A 25,913-nucleotide genomic window follows, 5' to 3' on the forward strand; every position below is an offset into this window, starting at 1 on the left:
GGGATACGGCATTAATCTGCTCCAGGGTTGGGATCGTAAAGTGAAACCACCATATTGCAGGGCCTAAGCAAAATTTTATACAGTACATATTAAAAATTAGTAACAAAATACAGTACAGTATATAATACACATGTATATAATCAAATAACCTCATAACACTGTAAGGCAGGACAAATACCATAACCAGGGTCCAGAAAAACGTATTCCACATCGTAACCTGAAAAAAACGTATCTCAGGGCCACCAAATTTCATAGGATTTTTATTTTGATGTTATTTTTTAATATTCCAACAAATTTTTACTGGACATAAAAAATACGATTTTCAAGGTCTTTTTAGGACATTTTCCATATTTTCAAGGTAATAATAGAAGTAAGAGCTTTTCAAGGTAAAAGTCATAATTCACGGACATTTCAAGACTGCGAACCCTGTACTAAGAGAAGGGGCAAAGGCAGTCCAATGACACCTTAAATTCAGCCACTTCCAGCAGATGGGGCTCGTCAACTTTGGATGATAGCTCACCTAGGAGAAGAGAAGGCAACTCTGGCTCAAAACCTCCGTGGCCTTTCGGAAAAGGCTAAGGAAGTAAACTCTGACAGAAAATCTGAAGATGGAGTCCCTAAGGTGGCCTGACTGACGGCACAGTTAGAGCCAAGCTGTATCGACTGTATTTCCTTTGGAATTGTGGGCAGGTGAAGGAACTGCTACATGGGCAACAGCTATCATCCCATATTACCTAGCATAGGCTATGTAGCTCCAATGTTAGACCATCTTCTCCCGAGACAGACGATTGCTAACAAGGTGTGTTTGATTATTAGGGCTTTGTTATACAACTTCAACTTTTGTTGCTGGATAAAGAAAAGAGAAAGAGTTAGAGAGAGAGGAGAGGGTACAAAAAATAATGATAAAGAAAAGAGAAAGAGTTAGAGAGAGAGGAGAGGGTACAAAAAATAATGATAAAGAAAAGAGAAAGAGTTAGAGAGAGGAGAGGGTACACAAAATAATGATAAAGAAAAGAGAAAGAGAGAGAGGAGAGGGTACAAAAAAAATAATGATAAAGAAAAGAGAAAGAGTGAGAGAGAGGAGAGGGTACACAAAATAATGATAAAGAAAAGAGAAAGAGTTAGAGAGAGGAGAGGGTACAAAAAATAATGATAAAGAAAAGAGAAAGAGTTAGAGAGAGAGGAGAGGGTACAAAAAATAATGATAAAGAAAAGAGAAAGAGTTAGAGAGAGGAGAGGGTACACAAAATAATGATAAAGAAAAGAGAAAGAGAGAGAGGAGAGGGTACAAAAAAAATAATGATAAAGAAAAGAGAAAGAGTGAGAGAGAGGAGAGGGTACACAAAATAATGATAAAGAAAAGAGAAAGAGTGAGAGAGAGGAGAGGGTACAAAAAATAATGATAAAGAAAAGAGAAAGAGTTAGAGAGAGGAGAGGGTACACAAAATAATGATAAAGAAAAGAGAAAGAGTTAGAGAGAGGAGAGGGTACAAAAAATAATGATAAAGAAAAGAGAAAGAGTTAGAGAGAGGAGAGGGTACAAAAAATAATGATAAAGAAAAGAGAAAGAGTTAGAGAGAGGAGAGGGTACAAAAAATAATGATAAAGAAAAGAGAAAGAGTTAGAGAGAGGAGAGGGTACACAAAATAATGATAAAGAAAAGAGAAAGAGTTAGAGAGAGGAGAGGGTACAAAAAAATAATGATAAAGAAAAGAGAAAGAGTTAGAGAGAGGAGAGGGTACACAAAATAATGATAAAGAAAAGAGAAAGAGTTAGAGAGAGGAGAGGGTACAAAAAAATAATGATAAAGAAAAGAGAAAGAGTTAGAGAGAGGAGAGGGTACAAAAAATAATGATAAAGAAAAGAGAAAGAGTTAGAGGAGAGGGTACAAAAAATAATGATAAAGAAAAGAGAAAGAGTTAGAGAGAGGAGAGGGCACAAAAAATAATGATAAAGAAAAGAGAAAGAGTGAGAGAGAGGAGAGGGTACAAAAAATAATGATAAAGAAAAGAGAAAGAGTTAGAGGAGAGGGTACAAAAAATAATGATAAAGAAAAGAGAAAGAGTTAGAGAGAGGAGAGGGTACAAAAAATAATGATAAAGAAAAGAGAAAGAGTTAGAGAGAGGAGAGGGTACAAAAAATAATGATAAAGAAAAGAGAAAGAGTGAGAGAGAGGAGAGGGTACAAAAAAATAATGATAAAGAAAAGAGAAAGAGTTAGAGAGAGGAGAGGGTACAAAAAATAATGATAAAGAAAAGAGAAAGAGTTAGAGGAGAGGGTACAAAAAATAATGATAAAGAAAAGAGAAAGAGTGAGAGAGAGGAGAGGGTACAAAAAAATAATGATAAAGAAAAGAGAAAGAGTTAGAGGAGAGGGTACAAAAAATAATGATAAAGAAAAGAGAAAGAGTTAGAGAGAGGAGAGGGTACAAAAAATAATGATAAAGAAAAGAGAAAGAGTTAGAGGAGAGGGTACAAAAAATAATGATAAAGAAAAGAGAAAGAGTGAGAGAGAGGAGAGGGTACAAAAAAATAATGATAAAGAAAAGAGAAAGAGTTAGAGAGAGGAGAGGGTACACAAAATAATGATAAAGAAAAGAGAAAGAGTTAGAGAGAGGAGAGGGTACAAAAAAATAATGATAAAGAAAAGAGAAAGAGTTAGAGAGAGGAGAGGGTACAAAAAATAATGATAAAGAAAAGAGAAAGTTAGAGAGAGGAGAGGGTACAAAAAATAATGATAAAGAAAAGAGAAAGAGTTAGAGAGAGGAGAGGGTACAAAAAATAATGATAAAGAAAAGAGAGAGTGAGAGAGAGGACAGGGTACAAAAAATAATGATAAAGAAAAGAGAAAGAGTTAGAGAGAGGAGAGGGTACACAAAATAATTATAAAGAAAAGAGAAAGAGTTAGAGAGAGGAGAGGGTACAAAAAATAATGATAAAGAAAAGAGAAAGAGTTAGAGAGAGGAGAGGGTACACAAAATAATGATAAAGAAAAGAGAAAGAGTTAGAGAGAGGAGAGGGTACACAAAATAATGATAAAGAAAAGAGAAAGAGTTAGAGAGAGGAGAGGGTACAAAAAAATAATGATAAAGAAAAGAGAAAGAGTTAGAGAGAGGAGAGGGTACACAAAATAATGATAAAGAAAAGAGAAAGAGTTAGAGAGAGGAGAGGGTACAAAAAAATAATGATAAAGAAAAGAGAAAGAGTTAGAGAGAGGAGAGGGTACAAAAAATAATGATAAAGAAAAGAGAGAGTGAGAGAGAGGAGAGGGTACAAAAAAAATAATGATAAAGAAAAGAGAAAGAGTTAGAGAGAGGAGAGGGTACAAAAAATAATGATAAAGAAAAGAGAAAGAGTTAGAGAGAGGAGAGGGTACACAAAATAATGATAAAGAAAAGAGAAAGAGTTAGAGAGAGGAGAGGGTACAAAAAAATAATGATAAAGAAAAGAGAAAGAGTTAGAGAGAGGAGAGGGTACACAAAATAATGATAAAGAAAAGAGAAAGAGTTAGAGAGAGGAGAGGGTACAAAAAAATAATGATAAAGAAAAGAGAAAGAGTTAGAGAGAGGAGAGGGTACAAAAAATAATGATAAAGAAAAGAGAAAGAGTTAGAGAGAGGAGAGGGTACAAAAAATAATGATAAAGAAAAGAGAAAGAGTTAGAGAGAGGAGAGGGTACAAAAAATAATGATAAAGAAAAGAGAAAGAGTTAGAGAGAGGAGAGGGTACAAAAAAATAATGATAAAGAAAAGAGAAAGAGTTAGAGAGAGGAGAGGGTACAAAAAATAATGATAAAGAAAAGAGAGAGTGAGAGAGAGGAGAGGGTACAAAAAAAATAATGATAAAGAAAAGAGAAAGAGTTAGAGAGAGGAGAGAGTACAAAAAATAATGATAAAGAAAAGAGAAAGAGTTAGAGAGAGGAGAGGGTACACAAAATAATGATAAAGAAAAGAGAAAGAGTTAGAGAGAGGAGAGGGTACAAAAAAATAATGATAAAGAAAAGAGAAAGAGTTAGAGAGAGGAGAGGGTACAAAAAATAATGATAAAGAAAAGAGAAAGTTAGAGAGAGGAGAGGGTACAAAAAAAATAATGATAAAGAAAAGAGAAAGAGTTAGAGAGAGGAGAGAGTACAAAAAATAATGATAAAGAAAAGAGAAAGAGTTAGAGAGAGGAGAGGGTACACAAAATAATGATAAAGAAAAGAGAAAGAGTTAGAGAGAGGAGAGGGTACAAAAAAATAATGATAAAGAAAAGAGAAAGAGTTAGAGAGAGGAGAGGGTACACAAAATAATGATAAAGAAAAGAGAAAGAGTTAGAGAGAGGAGAGGGTACAAAAAAATAATGATAAAGAAAAGAGAAAGAGTTAGAGAGAGGAGAGGGTACAAAAAATAATGATAAAGAAAAGAGAAAGAGTTAGAGAGAGGAGAGGGTACAAAAAATAATGATAAAGAAAAGAGAAAGAGTTAGAGAGAGGAGAGGGTACAAAAAATAATGATAAAGAAAAGAGAAAGAGTTAGAGAGAGGAGAGGGTACACAAAATAATGATAAAGAAAAGAGAAAGAGTTAGAGAGAGGAGAGGGTACAAAAAAATAATGATAAAGAAAAGAGAAAGAGTTAGAGGAGAGGGTACAAAAAATAATGATAAAGAAAAGAGAAAGAGTTAGAGAGAGGAGAGGGTACAAAAAATAATGATAAAGAAAAGAGAAAGTTAGAGAGAGGAGAGGGTACAAAAAATAATGATAAAGAAAAGAGAAAGAGTTAGAGAGAGGAGAGGGTACAAAAAATAATGATAAAGAAAAGAGAAAGAGTTAGAGAGAGGAGAGGGTACAAAAAATAATGATAAAGAAAAGAGAAAGAGTTAGAGAGAGGAGAGGGTACAAAAAAAACATGATAAAGAAAAGAGAAAGAGTTAGAGAGAGGAGAGGGTACACAAAATAATGATAAAGAAAAGAGAAAGAGTTAGAGAGAGGAGAGGGTACAAAAAAATAATGATAAAGAAAAGAGAAAGAGTTAGAGAGAGGAGAGGGTACACAAAATAATGATAAAGAAAAGAGAAAGAGTTAGAGAGAGGAGAGGGTACAAAAAAATAATGATAAAGAAAAGAGAAAGAGTTAGAGAGAGGAGAGGGTACAAAAAATAATGATAAAGAAAAGAGAGAGTGAGAGAGAGGAGAGGGTACAAAAAAAATAATGATAAAGAAAAGAGAAAGAGTTAGAGAGAGGAGAGGGTACAAAAAATAATGATAAAGAAAAGAGAAAGAGTTAGAGAGAGGAGAGGGTACACAAAATAATGATAAAGAAAAGAGAAAGAGTTAGAGAGAGGAGAGGGTACACAAAATAATGATAAAGAAAAGAGAAAGAGTTAGAGAGAGGAGAGGGTACACAAAATAATGATAAAGAAAAGAGAAAGAGTTAGAGAGAGGAGAGGGTACAAAAAAATAATGATAAAGAAAAGAGAAAGAGTTAGAGAGAGGAGAGGGTACAAAAAATAATGATAAAGAAAAGAGAAAGAGTTAGAGAGAGGAGAGGGTACACAAAATAATGATAAAGAAAAGAGAAAGAGTTAGAGAGAGGAGAGTGTACAAAAAAATAATGATAAAGAAAAGAGAAAGAGTTAGAGAGAGGAGAGGGTACAAAAAATAATGATAAAGAAAAGAGAAAGAGTTAGAGAGAGGAGAGGGTACAAAAAATAATGATAAAGAAAAGAGAAAGAGTTAGAGAGAGGAGAGGGTACACAAAATAATGATAAAGAAAAGAGAAAGAGTTAGAGAGAGGAGAGGGTACAAAAAAATAATGATAAAGAAAAGAGAAAGAGTTAGAGAGAGGAGAGGGTACAAAAAATAATGATAAAGAAAAGAGAGAGTGAGAGAGAGGAGAGGGTACAAAAAAAATAATGATAAAGAAAAGAGAAAGAGTTAGAGAGAGGAGAGAGTACAAAAAATAATGATAAAGAAAAGAGAAAGAGTTAGAGAGAGGAGAGGGTACACAAAATAATGATAAAGAAAAGAGAAAGAGTTAGAGAGAGGAGAGGGTACAAAAAAATAATGATAAAGAAAAGAGAAAGAGTTAGAGAGAGGAGAGGGTACAAAAAATAATGATAAAGAAAAGAGAGAGTGAGAGAGAGGAGAGGGTACAAAAAAAATAATGATAAAGAAAAGAGAAAGAGTTAGAGAGAGGAGAGGGTACACAAAATAATGATAAAGAAAAGAGAAAGAGTTAGAGAGAGGAGAGGGTACAAAAAATAATGATAAAGAAAAGAGAAAGAGTTAGAGAGAGGAGAGGGTACAAAAAAATAATGATAAACAATAAACTTACTTGTCCCAAATATTTTCGCCATAACGGTTCTCCTTTGGAGATTTCAAATTCATTGTATCCGTGCACCCTTCTCCGATTGGCAGCCTCTTCATGGGATAGACCCATGCTGAGGTCTGCATCCAGAGCATTGCAGACATCCTGGTAGGATGTCTTAGATGCCCTCTCGGCTGTCAAAACGGTCATCATCTCGTTCTCTCCATTCTGAAAAGACAAAAACAAAAAAATACAGATTTCTTGAAATATCGATTCCTCCATTCAGTCTCAAAATACAGAGGATACCCCCTGTAGGGGAAGCTGCGCATGTACTTTTGAGTCCAATGGCAAGGAGAAATTCAGGACAACTGGAAACAATGCCGAGATAAGCAGAGAGCACATACAGCACCTGAAAGTCCCAAATGGTCACCCATTTAGTACTGACCAGGTTCAACCTTGCTTAACTTTGGTGATCTAACAAGAACCGTGTGTGTCAACGTGATTATGCCATGCATTGAAATATAACGAGAAACAATTCTTTTTGTATTATTTAGATGCTTCGGACTATTGTTTTCATCTTGAATGCTATTTTTAAAAACGTTTCGGCTGATGTAACCTCCAATCTTTTTCAGGTGTATCTTGTTGAACTCTTGGAATCTGTATGGAATTTCAAACAAAACCCTTTAATGCATGAGAGTAGCTTGCTCTTGTTCCATAAGCAAGCACCTGTGGAGTAGTGAATAGAGTACTTAGTAAATTTAGTTGTAATTGACACTTTTCTGGAGGCTGAGGGTTCAATCCTCAGTGCAGGCAACAATTGTGAATTACATAGAATTTCTACCCAATCATGGCTGACAAAACAATAGCATGCTACCCCTGTAGATTAAATAAAGGGTTCTGTTTAAAACTTCATGCAGATTCCCAGAGTTCGACACGATACAACTGAAAAAGGTCCGTGGTCACATTAACTTAAACATTGTGAAAATAACACTCAAGATGAGAACAGTAGTCCAAAGAATTCAAATGATACAAATAATCAATCCTCATCTCAAAAATTAAAAAAACGTAATATTTCATGAGGATTTTTTTTTTTTTTTTACAAATAAAAATATTTTTTCTAATGTAAACACAAGTAATATGTAATAATACATAAAACTACACATTGAAAACAATGAGCAGAGTTTCTTTCCGTCTGTGGAACACAATACTGTTTGTCTACTTCCTGCCTGACTATTACATGGTAGTCTTCAAGTGTAATATGAATAAATTCCTATCGAGTCATCCATTTAGATAATCTTACCCTACCCAAGTTTCCAACGTGACTGATCCTGAATCACCATCTACCTAACACTTAACCCTTATCCTTGAGTGGCCTCCGGGCCTTGATAATTGGTGACATTCTTTGTAAAAAAAAAAAAATAAATAAATATGCATGAACTCCATAAAATTCATATACGAATGGTCTGTTATGACCTGTGGCATAACGGATATAAGTGTTAACTACGAGTTAGTTCTTAAGGAAGTTATAGCTTCAATCTTCAGTGCAGGTGACACTAAGAATATTGCAAATTACTTCAGCTTTTTATATGGTCATGGATGATGAAATGAGAGCAAACTACCCCTGTGCATGAAATAAAGGACTTTGTTAAAAAATTCTGTACAGATTCAAGAATTTGACACGATGCATCCGAAGAAGGTATTTCTATCGAACTCGGGAATCCGCATGGAATTTGGAACGGAGCCCTTTATTTAATCCATGAGGATAACATGTTATCAACCTGTCAGGACTTTTACCCCATCATGACTAAGTAATTCGCAATTCTATTTTGAGTTTTGCCTGTACTGAAGGAAGAGAGATTGCATCGGCTGAAACATTTGTGAGAATAAAATTCAAGATGGGACCAATGTGTTCTGGATGAACTTGTTGCACTTGTGCCCCCCTCTACATACATATCCCTGACAAGCTCGCTTAGCAACAAAATCTCACCCCTTCACTGTTGAGATCCCTAAATGCCAGAAAGCTTTCTATGCTAATAGTTTCTTCCCTCAAACAGCTAGACAATGGAATTCCCTTCCTGCTACCTGCTTCCCTGACAGTACTGATAGGCAGAAGTTTAAATGTAATGTAAACCAATATCTTGTTAATCTTTCCTAGGCATGGTCCCAAATAGTAGCCCCATACGTCTAAGCCTTGTTAGGGGTGAATGCGAATAATTAAATAATTTTTAAAAAATACATAAATAATTTGGCTTAAAAAAAAAACAAAAAAAAAACATGCTTTCAACAATGATTCTTTTCTATTTAATGTTAGCTGTTCATATTCTGTTTCACAAGATTATTTTTTACCTTCATTAATCTATATCCATATATCTATAAAAGTGAAACTGTCTGTGTACATTTCCCTACACAGTAACTGTCAATTTTCAGTCTACAGACTCGAAATTTATCATATAGGGTACTGAGATTTGGGGAAATCTTTGTAATCCGTTTTAGGCCAGAAATTTGGCTGTTAAGGGGTCAAAGTTCAACGATTTAACCGTTAAGAACTCTACCAAACTCCTCCAATTTTGGGTTTAAACACTTGAAATTTTAGATATAGATTCCTTGGACATGCATCTAACTTAATAACTTGATTTGAGCCCAAAACAATAAATGTTAAGGGGTCATAATACGGATCAAAGTTAAAAAAAATTGACGATTGCGGTCTCTACCAAATTACTCAGACAATTTCTGGTCTAAACATTTGAAATTTTACATAAAGGGTATTCAGAGATAGGGCAAGCTTTTTAATCGGTTTGGGTTGAAAATTTGAGCTACCAATATATAAATGTATGTATGTTTGCATGTCTGCCTAAAATTTTTGACACAGCGAAGGATTTTCACAAGATCAGTATCGCTTTTAAGCTCGACCATTCAGACAAAAAATATAAAAAAATTGGCTAAAAACATTAATTTCTTCACCGTCAACTGGGCACTTTTCTACCAGGGGGGGGGGTCGTTTTTTTTGCCGATATTGTCGAAAGTCATCCCCTCTTTTTGATTGTCTAGCCTTAATTTAAACCTACGTCACTTCCAGTTTGGTGTTGATCATTTTTCACGTTTTTTCCCCATTCTTTTCCTCTTTCGCAGTACGAGTTTGAGCCTGCCTTCCTACTACCACTTTTTTTTTTTTTTTTTTTTTTTTTGCTCAACATACACCTCCAAACAGGCTGAAATGCTAGTATCCATAAAAGTGAAAGTGTGTGTGTGTGTGTGTGTGTGTACATTTCCCGACATAATATCTGTCAATTTTAAGTCTACAGACTCGAAATTTGATATACAGGGTACTGAGATTTGGGAAAATCTTTGTAATTGGTTTTCGGCCAAAAATTTGGCTGTAAAGGGGTCAAAGTTCAACGATTTGACCTTTGAGAACTCTGCCAAACTCCTCCGACAATTTTGGGTCTAAACACTTGAAATTTTAGATATAGGTTCCTTCGACATGGATCTAACTTAATAACTTGATTTGAGCCCAAAACAATAAATGTTAAGGGTCAAAGTTTTAAAAAAATTGACTGCTTTTTTTTCTTAACGCCGGGCTCCCAGGCTAGTAATTCATAAATATGAAATATCAAAAAATATATGCATCATCTTTAAAAACAAATGAAAAGTAAACAAAAAAGTTTCTGAATTTTTGAGATGAGGATTGATTATTCGTATTATTTAGATTCTTCGGACTACTGTTCTCATCTCATTTTCACGTTTTGGTATTTACCTCATGAGGATAGCACACTCTCATTTCGTCAACCATGACTGAATAAAGGATCTAAGTAATTCACGAAGATACAATTGGAATCAACCAGAGCATGCTACTCTTGTGAACTAAATAAATGGTTCCATTCAGAATTCCGTCCAGATTCCCGAGTTTGACAAGATACAACTGAAAGAAGGTTGGAAGTTACATCGACCAAAACATTGGTGAAAATGACATTTAGGATGAGAACAGTAGTCCGAAGAATGCAAATAATACAAATAGACAAAAAAAAAAAAAAAAAAAAAAAAAAGGCATTCCAAACAGAGTTACTTCCCCTTTTTAAAATATGGAAGAACCTTGAGATACTGCATTAAAAATTACTAACAAAATACAGTAGAACCCTAGGATACGCTTTTTCGAGTTATGACGTGGAATAATGCTTTTCTAGCCCCCTAGTTACGGTATTTGTGGTGTTATTTATGATTTTATTTAATCACATACATGTGTATTATATACTGTACTGTATTTTGTTACTAATTTTTAATGCTGTGTCCTGGGATTCTACTGTATATAATCAAATAACATTATAAATAACACTATGAGGAACCAGGGTCCGGAAAAACATTGCATTCCACATCGTAATCTGAAAATAACGTATCCTAGAACCACCATATCCCGAGGTTCTACTGTCATAAAAAATTGACTACATGAAAATAACTCTACATTGAGAAATACAGACTTATTTTGTTAATTTCGATAATTATTCTGGTTTGATAATTCCTCAAACAAATTAGAATATATTTTTTTACTAGCATGTAGCAGTAATGAACAAAAAAAAAAAAAAAAAAAAAATCCGAACCAAATATTGATTTTGTAAAGGTGAAAGCTATTCATGACCAATTGATTGACTTTACTTTATATTGAAGAAATATTTTTCCAATTTGTAAATAAATCATCAATCCAGAAAGAAAAATGGATATTCCCTATGGATGGCGGGGGTTTGGTCAGTTTATCAAAACGCTTTCTTTTCTGATATTGGAAACTCAAGAGTTTATACAGATTATTGACAGCCTAGACAGTGGATATATTTCTCTACTGATGATGAGTTATACACTTGAAAGGACCTATGAAAAAAAAAAAAAAAAAAAAATACCATCCACAGTTGAAAAAAAACATTCAGGTAAATAAAAAAGATTTTTAATTATTTATTATTTATCTGCTCATAACAATTGTACATTCCTACATTGTAAACCTTCAAAAACACTTTATCCATTAAACAATGCTTCAAGAAAACCACACCATACTTCTTCACCATTTCTATTGTTTATAGGCAAGCATAAAAGTCAGCATAAACCATCTCTTTTGGAAAAATCCATACTAAACTCATTTGACAACATTTGTAAGATACATAAAAACCAACACTCCCTATGATGTACGTACCCTGATGTATTGTCGCTTTAACATTAAAGCTGTCACTACATGCGACAATTCATGTTGGCCCAGTAAATAGCGGTGTTAGGTCTCTACTGTTCAGCCTAAGGTTCAATTTTTTTTTGTTTTCTTTTTACAGGGTGGTAACCACTTATCAAGGCCTGGAAGCCACTCGGGGATAAGGGTTATTGTAAGTACAGTACGTTAGTGTGGATATTTAAAGTGTCTACTTAAGGGGGCGGTTCATCAGGAATTTGTTTACGTTGGACTTGAAGACATCCAAGTTGTAGTCAGGAGGGAAGCAAGCAGACGGAACAGAGTTCCACAGGCGTGCAGTTCTAAGAAAGAAGCTTTGTTCATGGAATCTACGTTTTGATTTAGACATAGATAAAGAGTGGGGAAAGTTTTTGACAGTGGATTCAGCTAGACGGGTGTTTTTCGTAAAAGATTGGCGAGGGGGGGGGGCAGAGATTGGAGTTCAGACGAGCACCTGCCATGGAAATAACGATAAAAACAAGGATAGGCTTGCAACGTCTCTTCTGTGGGAGAGACGTTGCAGGGTAGAGAAAAGGGCATCCCCCACTAAGCCACGAAGTCTATTTTGTACTCTGTCAAGGCAGGATAGGCTGTTTTTAGCAGCTCCTGCCCAGATATGGCAGCAGTATTCCATCCTTGGACGTACTTGGCTTTTATATAGATAGAGAATTGCATCAGTTCGCTTTGGTCTAGGTATATTATTGTTTTGGGCAGGTTAGCCTTCGTATTTCATGTGATTTGCACATTGAAACGCTTTCAAAAATATTTTGGTTGCTTTTATCATTGTTGTTTGTTCTAAAATATTCATCTTCCTTTTGATTCCAATTTCTTACAGTCTGTTTCCAGATTATTTTAAAGGCGTTTTTTTGCTACTCATTATTATTTGTATTATTCATTCTTTCCTACTCTTTCCCCTGATATATTGTCATTTTAAAAGCTGTCACTACATGTAACAATTCATGTTGACACACCGGTTCCCGTTAGATCACGAAAATTAAGCAACGTTGAACCTGGTCACCATTTGAGAATTTCAGGTGCTGTAGGTGCTCTCCGCTTATCTCTGCATTGTTTTCAGTCATCTAGCACTTCTTTTCACTGAACTCAAGCAGTGTCGATTGAGGAAAGGGGTGGTTGGCGATTCTGCAACCCTTGCCTCACAATTACATGCGCAGCTGCCCTAACAGGGGGTAGCCATTGTCTCTTGAGACTGAACGGAGGAGGCATCTTATCTTACATGTGCTATTAATTCTAACTAGTGTGAGGACGATTATTCGGAATTGAGAATCAGAATTTTGGGAGGTGTTGGAATCTGTATCAGAAAAAATTTTTAGCTGTATTTCCGATTCCAAAAACAATTCTTTTCAACTTGGGGGGGGGGGGTCCGCTTAATTTTCCGTTGTTCGTACTAATGATGAAATGATAAACTATTCATTTTAAATTTACCAATAAAACTAAAATTTAAAGATTATAATAATGAACTTAAGTGAAAATGGCACTGAAAAGCGGCAAAGTAAAATAACGCATCTAAAAAATGGCACAAGTGAAAAATATAGATAAAAATCTCACAAGGAGTTTATCAAAATCTTGAGCACAATAAAAAACATTAAGAAGATTCTAGTTATATATATCTGTTCCGTCTGCCTGCTTCCCACCTGACTACAACCTGGATGTCTTTAAGTCCAACGTTAACAAATTCCTAATGAACCCCCCCCCTTAAGTAAACACTTCACCAAATCTCCACACTAACGTACTGTACTTGCAATAACCCTTATCCCTGAGTGGCTTCCGGGCCTTGATAAGTGGTGGCCATCATGTGAAAAAAAAAAAAAAAAGTAAATTAGTGGGGGAGGGGAGGGCTTTGCTTGGGCATGAAATACGCTTAAATATATTTTAATTTGTCCAGATTTCTTATTATATGATAGTCATGAAAGTATTTAGGTGCCATCAGCTAGAATCGAAACCGAAACTACAGCATTCAAAGCTGGTGACGTTACCACTGTACCAATGTGACACGCATATAAACCAATTAAATATTTTAAATAAACTAAGATAAATATACAAAACGATTTTTTTCAATTTTGACCCCTTAAAAACAATTTTAAGGGTTAAAGACCCATTAAAAAACAGTCTGTAAAAAATCCAATCATTTGAGGACCCTAGCGTCGCTCTGCAACCTTTAGTTTCGGAGGAGATAGAGTTTGAAAATTTGGAGACTGACAGAGATCAACAAATCAACATATATTAATGATTACTACAATACTATCTCATTGATTACTGTACACGCAATAACCCTTATCCCTGAGTGGCCTTCGGGCCTTGATAAGTGGTGACCCCCATGTAAAAAATATATATATATATGTTCATATATTAGGCGAGTACTTTCTGCTAAATGGTCTCCCCTAAAAACAATGAAATCTTACTTTTTAAGTTTTATAATCAGAATCGGTAATCGTATCGAAATTGGGAAAAATATTTCAATTGTCTCATCATTAATTCGGACACAATGTCAGCATTTCATTTTCTGTGCATTGCTTGAACAACCGGCACCCAACCATTTGCTTGTCTCCCTAGTTTACGTCAACACGAATTCCTCCCCGTGATCCAATGGTATCACCAAAGTTACAAAACTTGTGGTGATGCATAAAAAAAAAAATAAATAAAATAAAACCAGCATAAAATAAATACAAATATTCCACAGACAAAAACAACATTCATACATGCAAACTTTAAACATTTCATTCTACCTTTCGACAACAGAGGGGAAATAAAAGGTTGAGGAGAATTATTGCATGAACAAATACAAAAATGCCACTAAAAGAAGGAAAGAAAAAAACAAACTAACATATGAGGCACAGTCAATAAGTTTACAGACGTTTTTATACAAGCATTTAAGATTGTCGAAGACTCTTGAAAATTCCGTATGTTATTGCTATACATCTTATGAGATGGCTGACCAATTTTAATGATTTCAGGTTCAAATGAACAGCTACAGCAGGATTTGGAATACACCCTACTAAAGCCTGATTTTCACAGCTGGTGAATTTCAAAATGCAATCTGGACGTGAGGACACTTTAGAAGAACGATATGCATTAAAATTTGTTTTAAACGTGGAAAAAATGCCACAGAAACGTATGGAATGCTTCAGACTGCTTTTGGACCATCTTGCATGAATCGAGCATCAGTTTTTGAGTGGCATAAAAGATTCAAGGAAGGCAGGGAGTCTAAAGTATAATGAGAGGTGTGGGAGGAGTAAGCAAATCAGAAAACCAGAGTGGATTGACCAAATAAAGAATTTCATGGATAAAGACTGTCCTGCGTCTATAGCGACAATAAGCGCACAGTTTGACGTCAGTGTGGGAACTGTACACACAATTATTTGCAGTGAACTGAAGATGCAGAAGATTTGCGCGAATGCAGCAGTCCACAACTTCATCCTAGTCACAGACTGACCTGTGGTTTTTCCTTAAGCTCAAGGAAAACCTTAGAGGCTGCCATTATGAGACAATTGAGGAGATGAAAGAGGCTGTGATGACACACTCACACAAGAGGACTTCCGGTGGGGGTGGGGTATCCAGAAGTTGTTGGATTGATACGACGTGCATTGCAACCAAGGGAGATTACTTTGAAGGAAACTAGAGTTTCATGTGTGTACTATCAATAAAAGTAACCATACGAAAAATTCTGGAAACGTATTGGAAGAACTTCATATTTTAAGTATATTTCAATTCCAGGTATTAAATTCATTTCACGTTTCGGAATAATAAAACGATTTTGTAACAATCTCATATTTCAGACTTGCCTTCCAACAAGAGTTAGTTTAGACACAAATTCAGCTTCAAATATGGAGAAAAAAAAATTCAGCTCTCCCGAAAAGGGTATTCTTGGTAGAAAAAAATAATTAAATTTGCCCCAGTCTAGAAAAATGTAGCCTTCATTGAACGAGGGCAGAAAAGTTTAAGTGTAGTATCAGAACAAATGCTATACTCTCGTCAGAGCCAACACGAAGGTAATAATATGGGTTTTTGGCTTTGATCAAAATATAAATTTCTCTAAAGTTGTAATTATTTTAAGTTAAATAGCATACTTTTTTCGGGAATTATACATTTATTTCAATCGCACTTTTCTCTCCATGAAATAACTCCTCCTCTCTTTGCATGATCCTGCATTATATTATTCATTCACTGCACAGACCAGCATTGTCCACTCATTGCCTGAATTCTGTGCTCGATTTTGATATTGGTCATAGTGTCAGTCTTATGGTCTCGGTCACTGCTGTAACAAAAAAGTGATTTTCTGGTTCTTGCCTAAAATTCCCACCATATTAAAAAAAAAATAAAATAAATAAATAAATAAATAAAATAAAAAATAAATATCTATATGATGTACGTACCCATGACAAAATGAACATATCATATTCCAAGAATTATGTAAACTGATCAAGTTTTATTTCTATGAATAAAATTACTTTTATGCAACTAATGGAAATTTTTAGGCATTAACACATAAATCTTGCAAGTTTGAATTATTGAGTCATCTCCCTTTGATTGTTTTTTTTTTTTTAAAGCTGTTTTCAAAATGGTAGACAAGACAACCTCTCTTCTGTTACTCATAAAATTTTATTTTCTTATTTAAAAATGACTTGATCAATTTATATGATTTTTGGAATATATTTTTCTTTGTCATGGATTTGTCTATATATCTATAAAAGTGAGAATGTGTGTGTATGAGGACACTTTTCAACCTATATACTCAACAAATTTTTGATCTACAGACTTGAAATTTGGTATATAGGATATTCAGACATGTGAAAAACTAATTCGTTTTGATCCGAAAAAAAAGGGCTGCATTAAAAAGGCCGACGGATTTTTGCCTGTTTGCAGTTTCACAACTGCACATGAACTAATCGTTCACATCATGTTAAGAATTAAGTTTGGAAACACGTTTTTGAGATTGTGTTCAGTTGGTCTAATGGTTATCATACTTGACTCGCTGTCTCTAGGTTTGGATTTCAATCTCAGCTGGAGTATTTTTTTTTTTTTAATTTTTTTTTTTTACTGACAAGTGAACTGTTCAGAAAAAAAACATACTCGCATGCACAGGTATTGTTTTTTTACCCCTCATTTTTTAATTTTACGTCATTTTTTTTTTTTTTTTTTTAAAGGAATGTAATGTTAAGTTGAATATTGGGCAACGCCGGGTACATCTAGTAATACAAATATTTCTTTGCATATATTTTTTTTAATGTAGAGGGAATTCCGAACAAGAACCGATTTTCCTCCAAAAACAAAGTCACAACTCTTGTTTAAAAATAAGCAACAATGTTTAATTTCAAAATTATGGCACCTGGATTCTCCACATAACGGCAAACTTACAAAACGGACAAATATCTCAACCAGCAGTCCATCGGTAAAGCATAAGATTAAAAATGGACTTGAAATGAACTGACCCCTAACCCTCGTCCATCTCCCTGGAATATAGAGGTTTTGGTATCATTTCAAGTAGATCATAGAGTCAGCCTATTTGAAAATCATGGACAGTTTTATTACTGGTCATAAAAAGTTACTGGCAGGTGGCCAAACATCTGGAATGACCATAATTTTCGTAAAGTCTCAAGTGGCCCACAAGAAGACATTATTATTATTTCCAAAAGCTAATCAATGGTTTAAATGATAGATTCTAACTCAGAAAACAGCAATTCTTACCCCTTTGTCAGAAACATTACTCATAGAATGTGAGGACTAAAAGACAAAATAAAGAAAGTGACTGATGAGACCACTAAAAAGTTAACCCAATGTTCACTTTCTAGTGTCATATATAAGTTGTAAATAACTTTATATTTGTCAGTTCAATAAGGAAAGTAGATAAAATGGAAGGTGAACCTCTTTAGGCTATGGCATTTCGAAGCTAATATGTTCAAAGTTTTATATATACTTGTTTATTGTTATATAAACATGCTCACATCCCGCTGCTACAAATAGCCACTTGTTTCAATCAAACAACAGATATCATCAGGCAGCGACTTGACTATTCAAAAGTTCAATGAAAGATTATTCATTGAACTTTTGAATAGTCAAGTCGCTGCCTGATGATATCTGTTGTTTGATTGAAACAAGTGGCTATTTGTAGCAGCGGGATGTGAGCATGTTTATATAACAATAAACAAGTATTATCAGCTCTTTTTATTGAGCACTATCTAACAACCTTGTTGAATTCATTAGTCCATTACTTTTGAATAAAAAAACCCGAGTATATATATATATATATATATATATATATATATATAAAAGATTATCTGTCTGTCACGTTTTTTTAAACATAATGAATACACTGCAGAAATCGTAAGTACTTTTAAAAATGGAAAATATTGCATTATTAATAAAATAATAAATTCCTTACAAATAAAGTGAATGCCATGACCATAAATCGAAACGGAAATCTTGAGATCTTCAGTTTAAAGTTCAAGCAGGATAAAAAGTACTGGACGAACAAAATCTCTCCTTATTATATATATATATATAAGTAGATTGTAGTTTGCTTGAAGCATTGTTGAAGAAAATTATAAGGTAAAATTAAAAGCCAAGAACAATGCGAATTTTTTTTTTTATATATAGAGTAAAATTAAATGAAAACAAAAGAAATAAATTTCTTTTTTTGTTGTTTGTTTTTTCTTTTTCACACAAATTTTAACTCTAAACAACAGTCATTTTTTTTTTCTGTTGTATTCAATGGTGTTACAACAGAAAAAAAAAAATGACTGTTGTTTAGAGTTAAAATTTGTGTGAAAAAGAAAAAACAAACAACAAAAAAAGAAATTTATTTCTTTTGTTTTCATTTAATTTTACTCTATATAAAAAAAAATCTCGCATTGTTCTTGGCTTTTAATTTTACCTTATAATTTTCTTCAACAATGCTTCAAGCAAACTACAATCTATATATATATATATATATATATATATATCCAAGCTTGAGATATCCAAAAGTAGGAACTAATGAACTCAACGAGGTTGTTAGATAGTGCTGAATAACAAGAGCAAAATACTTTTTTATATTTATTCCAAGTTAAAGAGTTACATACCAAATCTAACTATTTACCTTCAAATAAATATTAATATATACTAGTGGGACCTGTGGAAATTCCACAGCGGCATCTTTTACACGTAATATATTGCTGCTGGGCATTCTGTGGGCGTTCAGCATGAATGAAGACACCATCATATTATTCTAGCCCTTTTGTTAAAATTGTAAAAATATTCATCTAAGCAAATTTATATATTAACACAGTAGCGTGTAGAACAATAAAAAAGAGGTTAGTTATTTATTGACAGAGTTATTGCATAGGGAAATGTACACATACACACACAGACATGTTCACTTTTATAGATATATAGATAATGTGAAAGTTGAAATTTTATATATTTAATATGACGTCACCATAAATCTTCATTGTTTATTACTATATAATGATAAATGTTTGCTTTGTTATGTTTATTTTAATACTCGCACGTCTCGTGTCCTGGCTTTACCCAGGGAAAATATAAAATACTTATTAATAATGTAAGCATGACTGTTAAAAAACAATGTCAGGTAGTGATTTAAAAAAAAAAAAAAAAAAAAAAAAGATGAGTTGAGTGCCATCATCTATAATCAAAAACGAAACCAAAACTTCTGAATTCTTGGCAAAAATTATTTATTACAAAAAATGGAAGGACACAATTATTAAATGACAGCCACTCAAAAGAAAAAAGATGTAAGCCTGACACACAAAGTAACACATACGCTATCGTATATATATATATATATGGTGGAATTTGTCTTATTTCGAAATATCAAATCTCTTAACTACTTTTTGAAATGGGAGAATACAGCTTAACAGTAAATAATACATTCCTAACAAATAAAATGGATGCCATGACCGGAAATCGAAATCTTTTAATTAAAAAAGAAATTTTTCAAATAAAAATATTTCAAATCAAAGGCTTTACAAAAAAAAAAAAAAAAAAAAAAAAAAAAAAAAACATCTAGGTCGACTTTGCTGAATCTTTAAATAACTCCTTTAAAAATCAACATTCCTTAGATAGTTTTGTCTTAGTTCATCTTAGATTTTTTTTCATTTCAATTTTTTGTTCACCTCCAGAGACATTTCTAAATTTGACCAGCAAAAAAACATGACAACGTCCTATACGTCAAGTCCCTGACGTCACAACCTTAAGTGCTTTTCAGCTTAATTAAACATCAACATTCAACATTATTCACGTTCTTTAATTAAACCTGGCTCAATAAAGAACAAACTAACCCTCCCCCATCCCAAGGACACCGTTCACCTTCTCTGACCCAGCTAACTAACGGGACTCAATAAAAATGGCTACGGTACAACAATGCTGCTGATGGTTTTCAAATATTAAGATTACTTTTTTTTTTTCTTTTTTTTTTTAAACAGATATAGCTGAAGTTTGCATCGTTGTTGTGTATCTTAATCACTTGCTATGATCATGATTAACATGGATTAAATCTTGGCTTTGTAAACCATTGAATCATTTGCTGAAATCACTACAATTGCATAACATGGAGGTTATTTTAAGGATGAATCGATTCCGCAGGTATGGTCACGCGAAATGTCCATTTTTTTGGATGAACTTTTTGGAAAAACTGTTGCGGAAGCATAAATTTCTAAAATCCCAGAAGTTTGGCCGGCCAAGGAAAACTTGGAAACAAGTGATTGAATAAGACTGCACACAGTGAAATTCGGTGAGTGTTGACCTGCTGAACCGTGAAAAGTTGGAAGTGAGCTTGCTTAGCAAACCACAGCGGTAGAAAAAGATCTAGGGGGTACACATTGTCAATCTACTTCAGTGGTTGTAATGATGTTTCTGTCTATTTATATGGGGAAAATATTTTTACGGCTTTTTTCTTCACATTCGATATGAAATATGTGGAATGTTATAATACCTTTAGTGAGTTAGTAATATGTTGGGGTTCTTCGTTGAGATATTGAGGGCTACAAATCCTGAAATCGCGTAAAAGGAAACCGATAATCATGCCAGTTTATGTTCTATTGTTTTGGTGCGTGTAAAAAAAAATAGTTTTAATTAAGCAAAAAGTTTAATAATTAAAAATAAATCATAGCCGGACTTTTTTTTTCAAGTCCTGTCTGTAAAAAAAAAAAAAAAAAAAAAAAAAAAAAAAAATCAAGATAATATCTACGCAGCCGACACTAAAATTTACATCAAGATTGACTCAATCACAGATTGCCTGCAATTCCAGCAAAATACTATCAATCTACGTCAGTGGTCACAACAGTGGCAAGTAATTTTCCATCCAGACAAACACTATCTACTACATCTCGGCAAGATGGGCACAACTTATTTAGCAACCACAGAGGTAGAAAAAGATCCAGAGGTACACATTGATTCACGTCTCATAGTCTTAAAACAGCAGCTGCGGCTAACAAGTTAGTTGGCATATGCCAATGTTCGTTAGCATAGATGGACTGCACACACAGGCCTAAAGGCCACTCGAGGATAAGGGTTAATGAATATCAGATGGCTGATGAGACAATTGATAAAGATAGAACTTGGTCTTCTTTTTTTTAATTATTTAAGAGTAGAGCTCAACAGGAACTTGTTTACATTAGACTTGAAAACAGCCACGTTATAGTCAGCTGGGAAGCAGCCCTGCGGGGGATTGCGCTCCACAGACAGGTAGTTCTAGGAAAGAAACTTAGCTCATGGAATTTACGTTTAGTTTTAGACACAGATAGATAAGAGAAATTATTGGCAGTTGCGGTAGCTAGACGAGTGTCCTAAAGATTGAGGGGGGGGGGGTATGGATAAAAGCTCAGTTGATCTCCTGCCATGAAAATATCGATAGAGCAGAGACATTCGCTATATCTATAAAGCACATACTGGAGATTCTTCATCCAGTAAATGTTTACGAGTTGCATATGTACGTACAACCTATTTGTCTTCTTGCCTATGTGCAGCTGAGGACGTCTTCATTGATTAAATTCTGTTTGAGTTTGTTATGGAAACGATGTACAGAGTTGTAATCATTATGATCATGTGATATTGAAATATCTGGCATCGATTCCGAACAGTCTCTTCATTTGCTTTCAATCTCCATGGATACTTCAGAAGTTCTTATCATTCAGTTCGTGTCTGTCTGTCAACTCACCCATCTGTCAAGTTATGCAAGATGTGCTGTCAGTAATTTCAACTTTTTTTTTTTTTTTTTTTTTTTTACATAGGAGCCATCACTTATGAAGGCCCAAAGGCCACTCGAGGATAAAGGGATTACTGAGTGTAAGATGGTAGTTTAGTAATCAATAATGGCGTAGATTGGGTAGAATTTGGATTATTTAAGGGGACGGTTTAACGAGAACTTGTTTGCATTGAACTTGAAGGCTACCATGTTGTATTCAATCGGGAAGCAGGCCAGCGGAAGAGTCTTCCACAGAACAAAGGAAAGAAGCTTTGTTTATTGAATCTGCATTTAGATTTAGGCACAGAGCGGGGAAAATCGTATAGAGTGGTTGTAGTTAGTCGAGTATTTTTAATGAAAGTTTGGCAAGGAGGGGGGGGGACAATGGATTGGAGCTCAGACGAGCATTTGTCATGAAAATAATGATAGAGCAAACAGGCTCACAGCATCTCTTCTGTGGGGAAAAAGGTTGCAGGGAAGAGAAATGGGCATCACCTACTAGGTTTTGAACTCTTTCAAGGCAAGATAAGCTCGTAACCAGATGTAACAATATTACTCCATTTTAGGATGTACTTGGCTCTTATACAGATTTATACACACGCATATATATATATATATAAAACTCAAATGACCTTGTAACAATGTATGTAACCCACTTTCCGGTTTACAACATCCGGTTGCGCATGCGTGCATGACCTGTGCACTGAAATATTAATGTTATTATTCGAAATTATTACTTAATATGGGAAGAGTGGGGTTTAAAATAACTTAAACGTAATACAGAAATGAACGATGTAAAAAAAAAAAAAAAAAAAAAAAAAAGCAGATACATCAAAATTTGAATTTTAACTATAATAAGTTTTATGGTATCTGTTCAGTGCACATTTACCTATAAGTATGGCCAAGCACTTATAATTCAGTAACTTTAATTTTTTTTTTCAAAAATAATCAATTATAATAATAAACAGAACGACTCAGAAATCTATCTATATTCTTTTTTCATTTTAATATACTTTCATAGAAATGTTTCTGTTATGTCAAAAACATGAATTCCATAGCTAATATAACCTACTGACCCAACGGGTCACGGGTAGTCTAGTATATAAAAGGAAAAGTAACAGTTAATGCATTGTATGCATGTAATAACAGTCATGGAATATTTCGATGAAATGCTAAGATTATGATATCTGGACATCCATACATCTGAAGCTAAGCAGTGCTTCAGAAATACTGTTAAGAAACCTCTACCAGTGATGTGAGGTGAGTGAGAGGACTTAATGTATAGAGTAAAAGTGTTTGCTACTTTATGGGAATACGTATTTGAAAAAGTAATTCTGTTTAGAATAAAAAATTTTAAATAAGGATGAAATGTAGACATAGTTTTGTGAAACATGCTTAAGAAATTGCTACGATTGGTGATTGTGATAGATTTGTTTAGAAAGTGTTTGGTTATTTTCATATTGAAACTATAGAGACAGAAAAAGCAACTTTAATTGATTAATATAGGATAATTCCAATGTCAAATTATCCGGGGAGGGGGGGGGGGGCAAATGTCCGCAGATTTTGTTGTAACTTGCGCCATAGATGGGCACCATAAAAACAGACATCCTGAAAAAGCAGTTGTCAATTTAAATCATTTTCTGTTTTGCATAAATCACTTAAGATATTGCTCGGGCAACATCTTAAGAATCACATTTTCTTGAATATTTTCAGTGTGAAACATGTGACCTTGAAAATTCACACAAGCAAGTTTTTTTAACATGAGAAATCCAAAAATGGCATCAGATTTGATCAGAAATGAAGAATTTTGAGTGATTTTATTAGATTTTGAAACTTTTATCATGTACTCCAATATAGTGGGGGGGGGGCCTAAGATGATACCGGATTTTTTTTTCTTTTGGACATTCATGCAGACACTATGAAATACCTCTGCACCAAAAATGGTAAAAAGTTCTTTTTGTTCATGTACAATGCCTATTCAAAGTTAAGTCCTATTGCAAAGGGTTCATAAAGCAACTGGTTTAGGAATGCAAGATGAAGTTGGGGAGACCATCTCTTAAATTTAAATAAAATTTACATAAAGTACAATTGATTGAAATTTTATTTAAAAAAAAAAAAAAAAAAACTGTCCCAGCCTTTTTAGAGTCCATAGGGAACAAACCCGCTTTCATGCGCAACGTTTCTTTTATATAATAGTGGAGATAACATGTTTAAATGAATTCCAGATTTTTTTTTAGATGTGCTAGTTTTTTTTTTTTTATTGATTCAGACGTCCATAGCAGATCGATTTCTTTAAATTCGGTTATTCAGCTTATTGTTCTCATCTTGGATGTTATTTTAACAACATTTCAGCCCTTCCTCAAATGAGTTTTGCCAAACTCTAGATTATTTTTTTTGTCGAACATAAACCTTCATTTAATCCTACCAAAAATATGTGAATGAAGTGAGATTATATTTGTTAGTCATATATATATATATATATATATATATATATATATATATATATATATATATAAAAAATAAAAATCTATAACGTAAATCTCACCTGTCTGTTTAAATGTATGTATGTATGTATGTATGTATGTATGTATGTATGTATGTCTCCCTAAAACTTTTGACAGAGGCAACAGATTTTCACAAGACTGGTATCGTTTTAAAGCTCGACCCTTCGGATGACAAATACCGAAAAATTGATTCATTTTTATTTTATTGCGGACTATTATCCTCATCTTTCTTAGATATTGTTTCACGACGTTTTGGTCAACTATTCCTCAGGTGGTTCCAGGTGAGAATTATCTGAAGATAGCGGTTTCAATCCTACCCAAAAGCCGGCCAGAGGCTTACTTGGCCAAAAACGTGGTGAGACGACAACAAACTATGGATGGCAGTAATTGCTGAGAATGCAGTTAGGAGATTCGGAGTTCCTATCCCGTCGCGGTTACCACCTGACGAAGGCCAGAGGAATAGTTGGCTGAAACGTCGTGAAACTAAGAAAGATGAACATAATAGTCCGCAATAAAATAAAAATTAATAAATGAAACTCATTTCAATAATGAATTCCAATCAAATAATAAATATCGAAAAATTGGCTAAAAACATTAATTCCTTCATCCTCAACTGGGAAATTTTCTACAGGGAGTGATCGCTTTTTTCGCCGATAGTAATAAACCTATAAATATAAAAGCGAAAATGTATGTATGTATGTGTGCATGTGTGTTCGCTTTTTCTGTATGTCTACAAAAGTGTTTTTTCAGAGAAGCGGTCGGTCGCTTCACAACTTTTTAAAACTTTTTATATCACATATAAATCGTAATATCTCACAGTTAACAACGAAGCTCACCTGTCTATTTAATTTGCTCGATTTTGGGAAGATAAATATTCAACATTTGTCGCTGGCCGCATGTGGGTTAGTCTTTTTCCTATAACATCTTGGGGGGTAAAAAAAAAAAAAGCGTTCAGCAGTAAATGAAATACTATCCCGCAGTCAAACTTGAACTCATTAAAACGTGCACCTGCCAAATCCAAGTAATTAAATAAATTCAAACGTGTTTCCCTTAGCATCTTGTGGTGGGGCAATCGTTAACGTCGCACGTTTTTTTTTTTCACACTTTAATTTACAACTCTGCCTCAACGGTTCGGGTTCGATCCTCATACTTTTTTTTTTAACCCCCACCCTCACCAACCCACAGAGTTTCCGCATACATCTCCAAACACCCGGGCAACGCCGGGTACCCCTCGCTAATCAATAATAAAAGGGGGATAGGGATAGTCCATGTTAATTGAACCATAAACCAGAGAGCACAACCAGGACTAGGGAATCTGTAGACCAACCGTTAGATCTAGACACTAACCTAAGGAATCTTCTAATTATAATAAACTAGCCTGGTATTGCCCAGGTGTTGTTTGGAGGTGTAAAAAAAAAAAAAAAAAAGTGACGTCTTTGCTGTTACGCCCATCGCCAAACCGAAAGTGGCATAGGTTTAAATTAAAGCTAATCAATCGAAAAGATTCAAAAATATTGGTGAAAAAAGCGACCCCTCTCTGTAGAAAAGTGCCCAGTTAATGGTGAATGGATCAAATGTTTTCAGCCAATTTTTCAATATTTGTCATACGAAGAGTTAAGCTTCAAAACGATACCGATCTTGTGAAAATCCTTTGTCTCTGTCGAAAGTTTTATACAGACATATATACATACATTTAAACAGACAGGTGAGATTTATATTATAGACT

The 25,913-nt window shown here is 34.0% G+C and overlaps 1 protein-coding gene across 6 annotated transcripts in view; it reads right to left on the reverse strand.

Moving 5' to 3' along the window:
* LOC145259796 (calcium-transporting ATPase type 2C member 1-like) overlaps nucleotides 1-25,913 on the reverse strand; it is a 204,110-nt gene that overhangs the window by 64,109 nt on the left and 114,088 nt on the right. For all 6 annotated transcript variants that reach the window (XM_080117561.1, XM_080117562.1, XM_080117564.1 and 3 more), the window contains one exon: nucleotides 6,313-6,513. In XM_080117561.1, the coding sequence (XP_079973687.1) occupies nucleotides 6,313-6,513 (201 nt within the window). The remainder of the gene's footprint in view (nucleotides 1-6,312; nucleotides 6,514-25,913) is intronic.

This window comes from Euprymna scolopes, chromosome 35 (assembly GCF_053919585.1).
Source record: "Euprymna scolopes isolate OS-2025 chromosome 35, ASM5391958v1, whole genome shotgun sequence".
NCBI classification, from domain to species: domain Eukaryota; kingdom Metazoa; phylum Mollusca; class Cephalopoda; order Sepiida; family Sepiolidae; genus Euprymna; species Euprymna scolopes.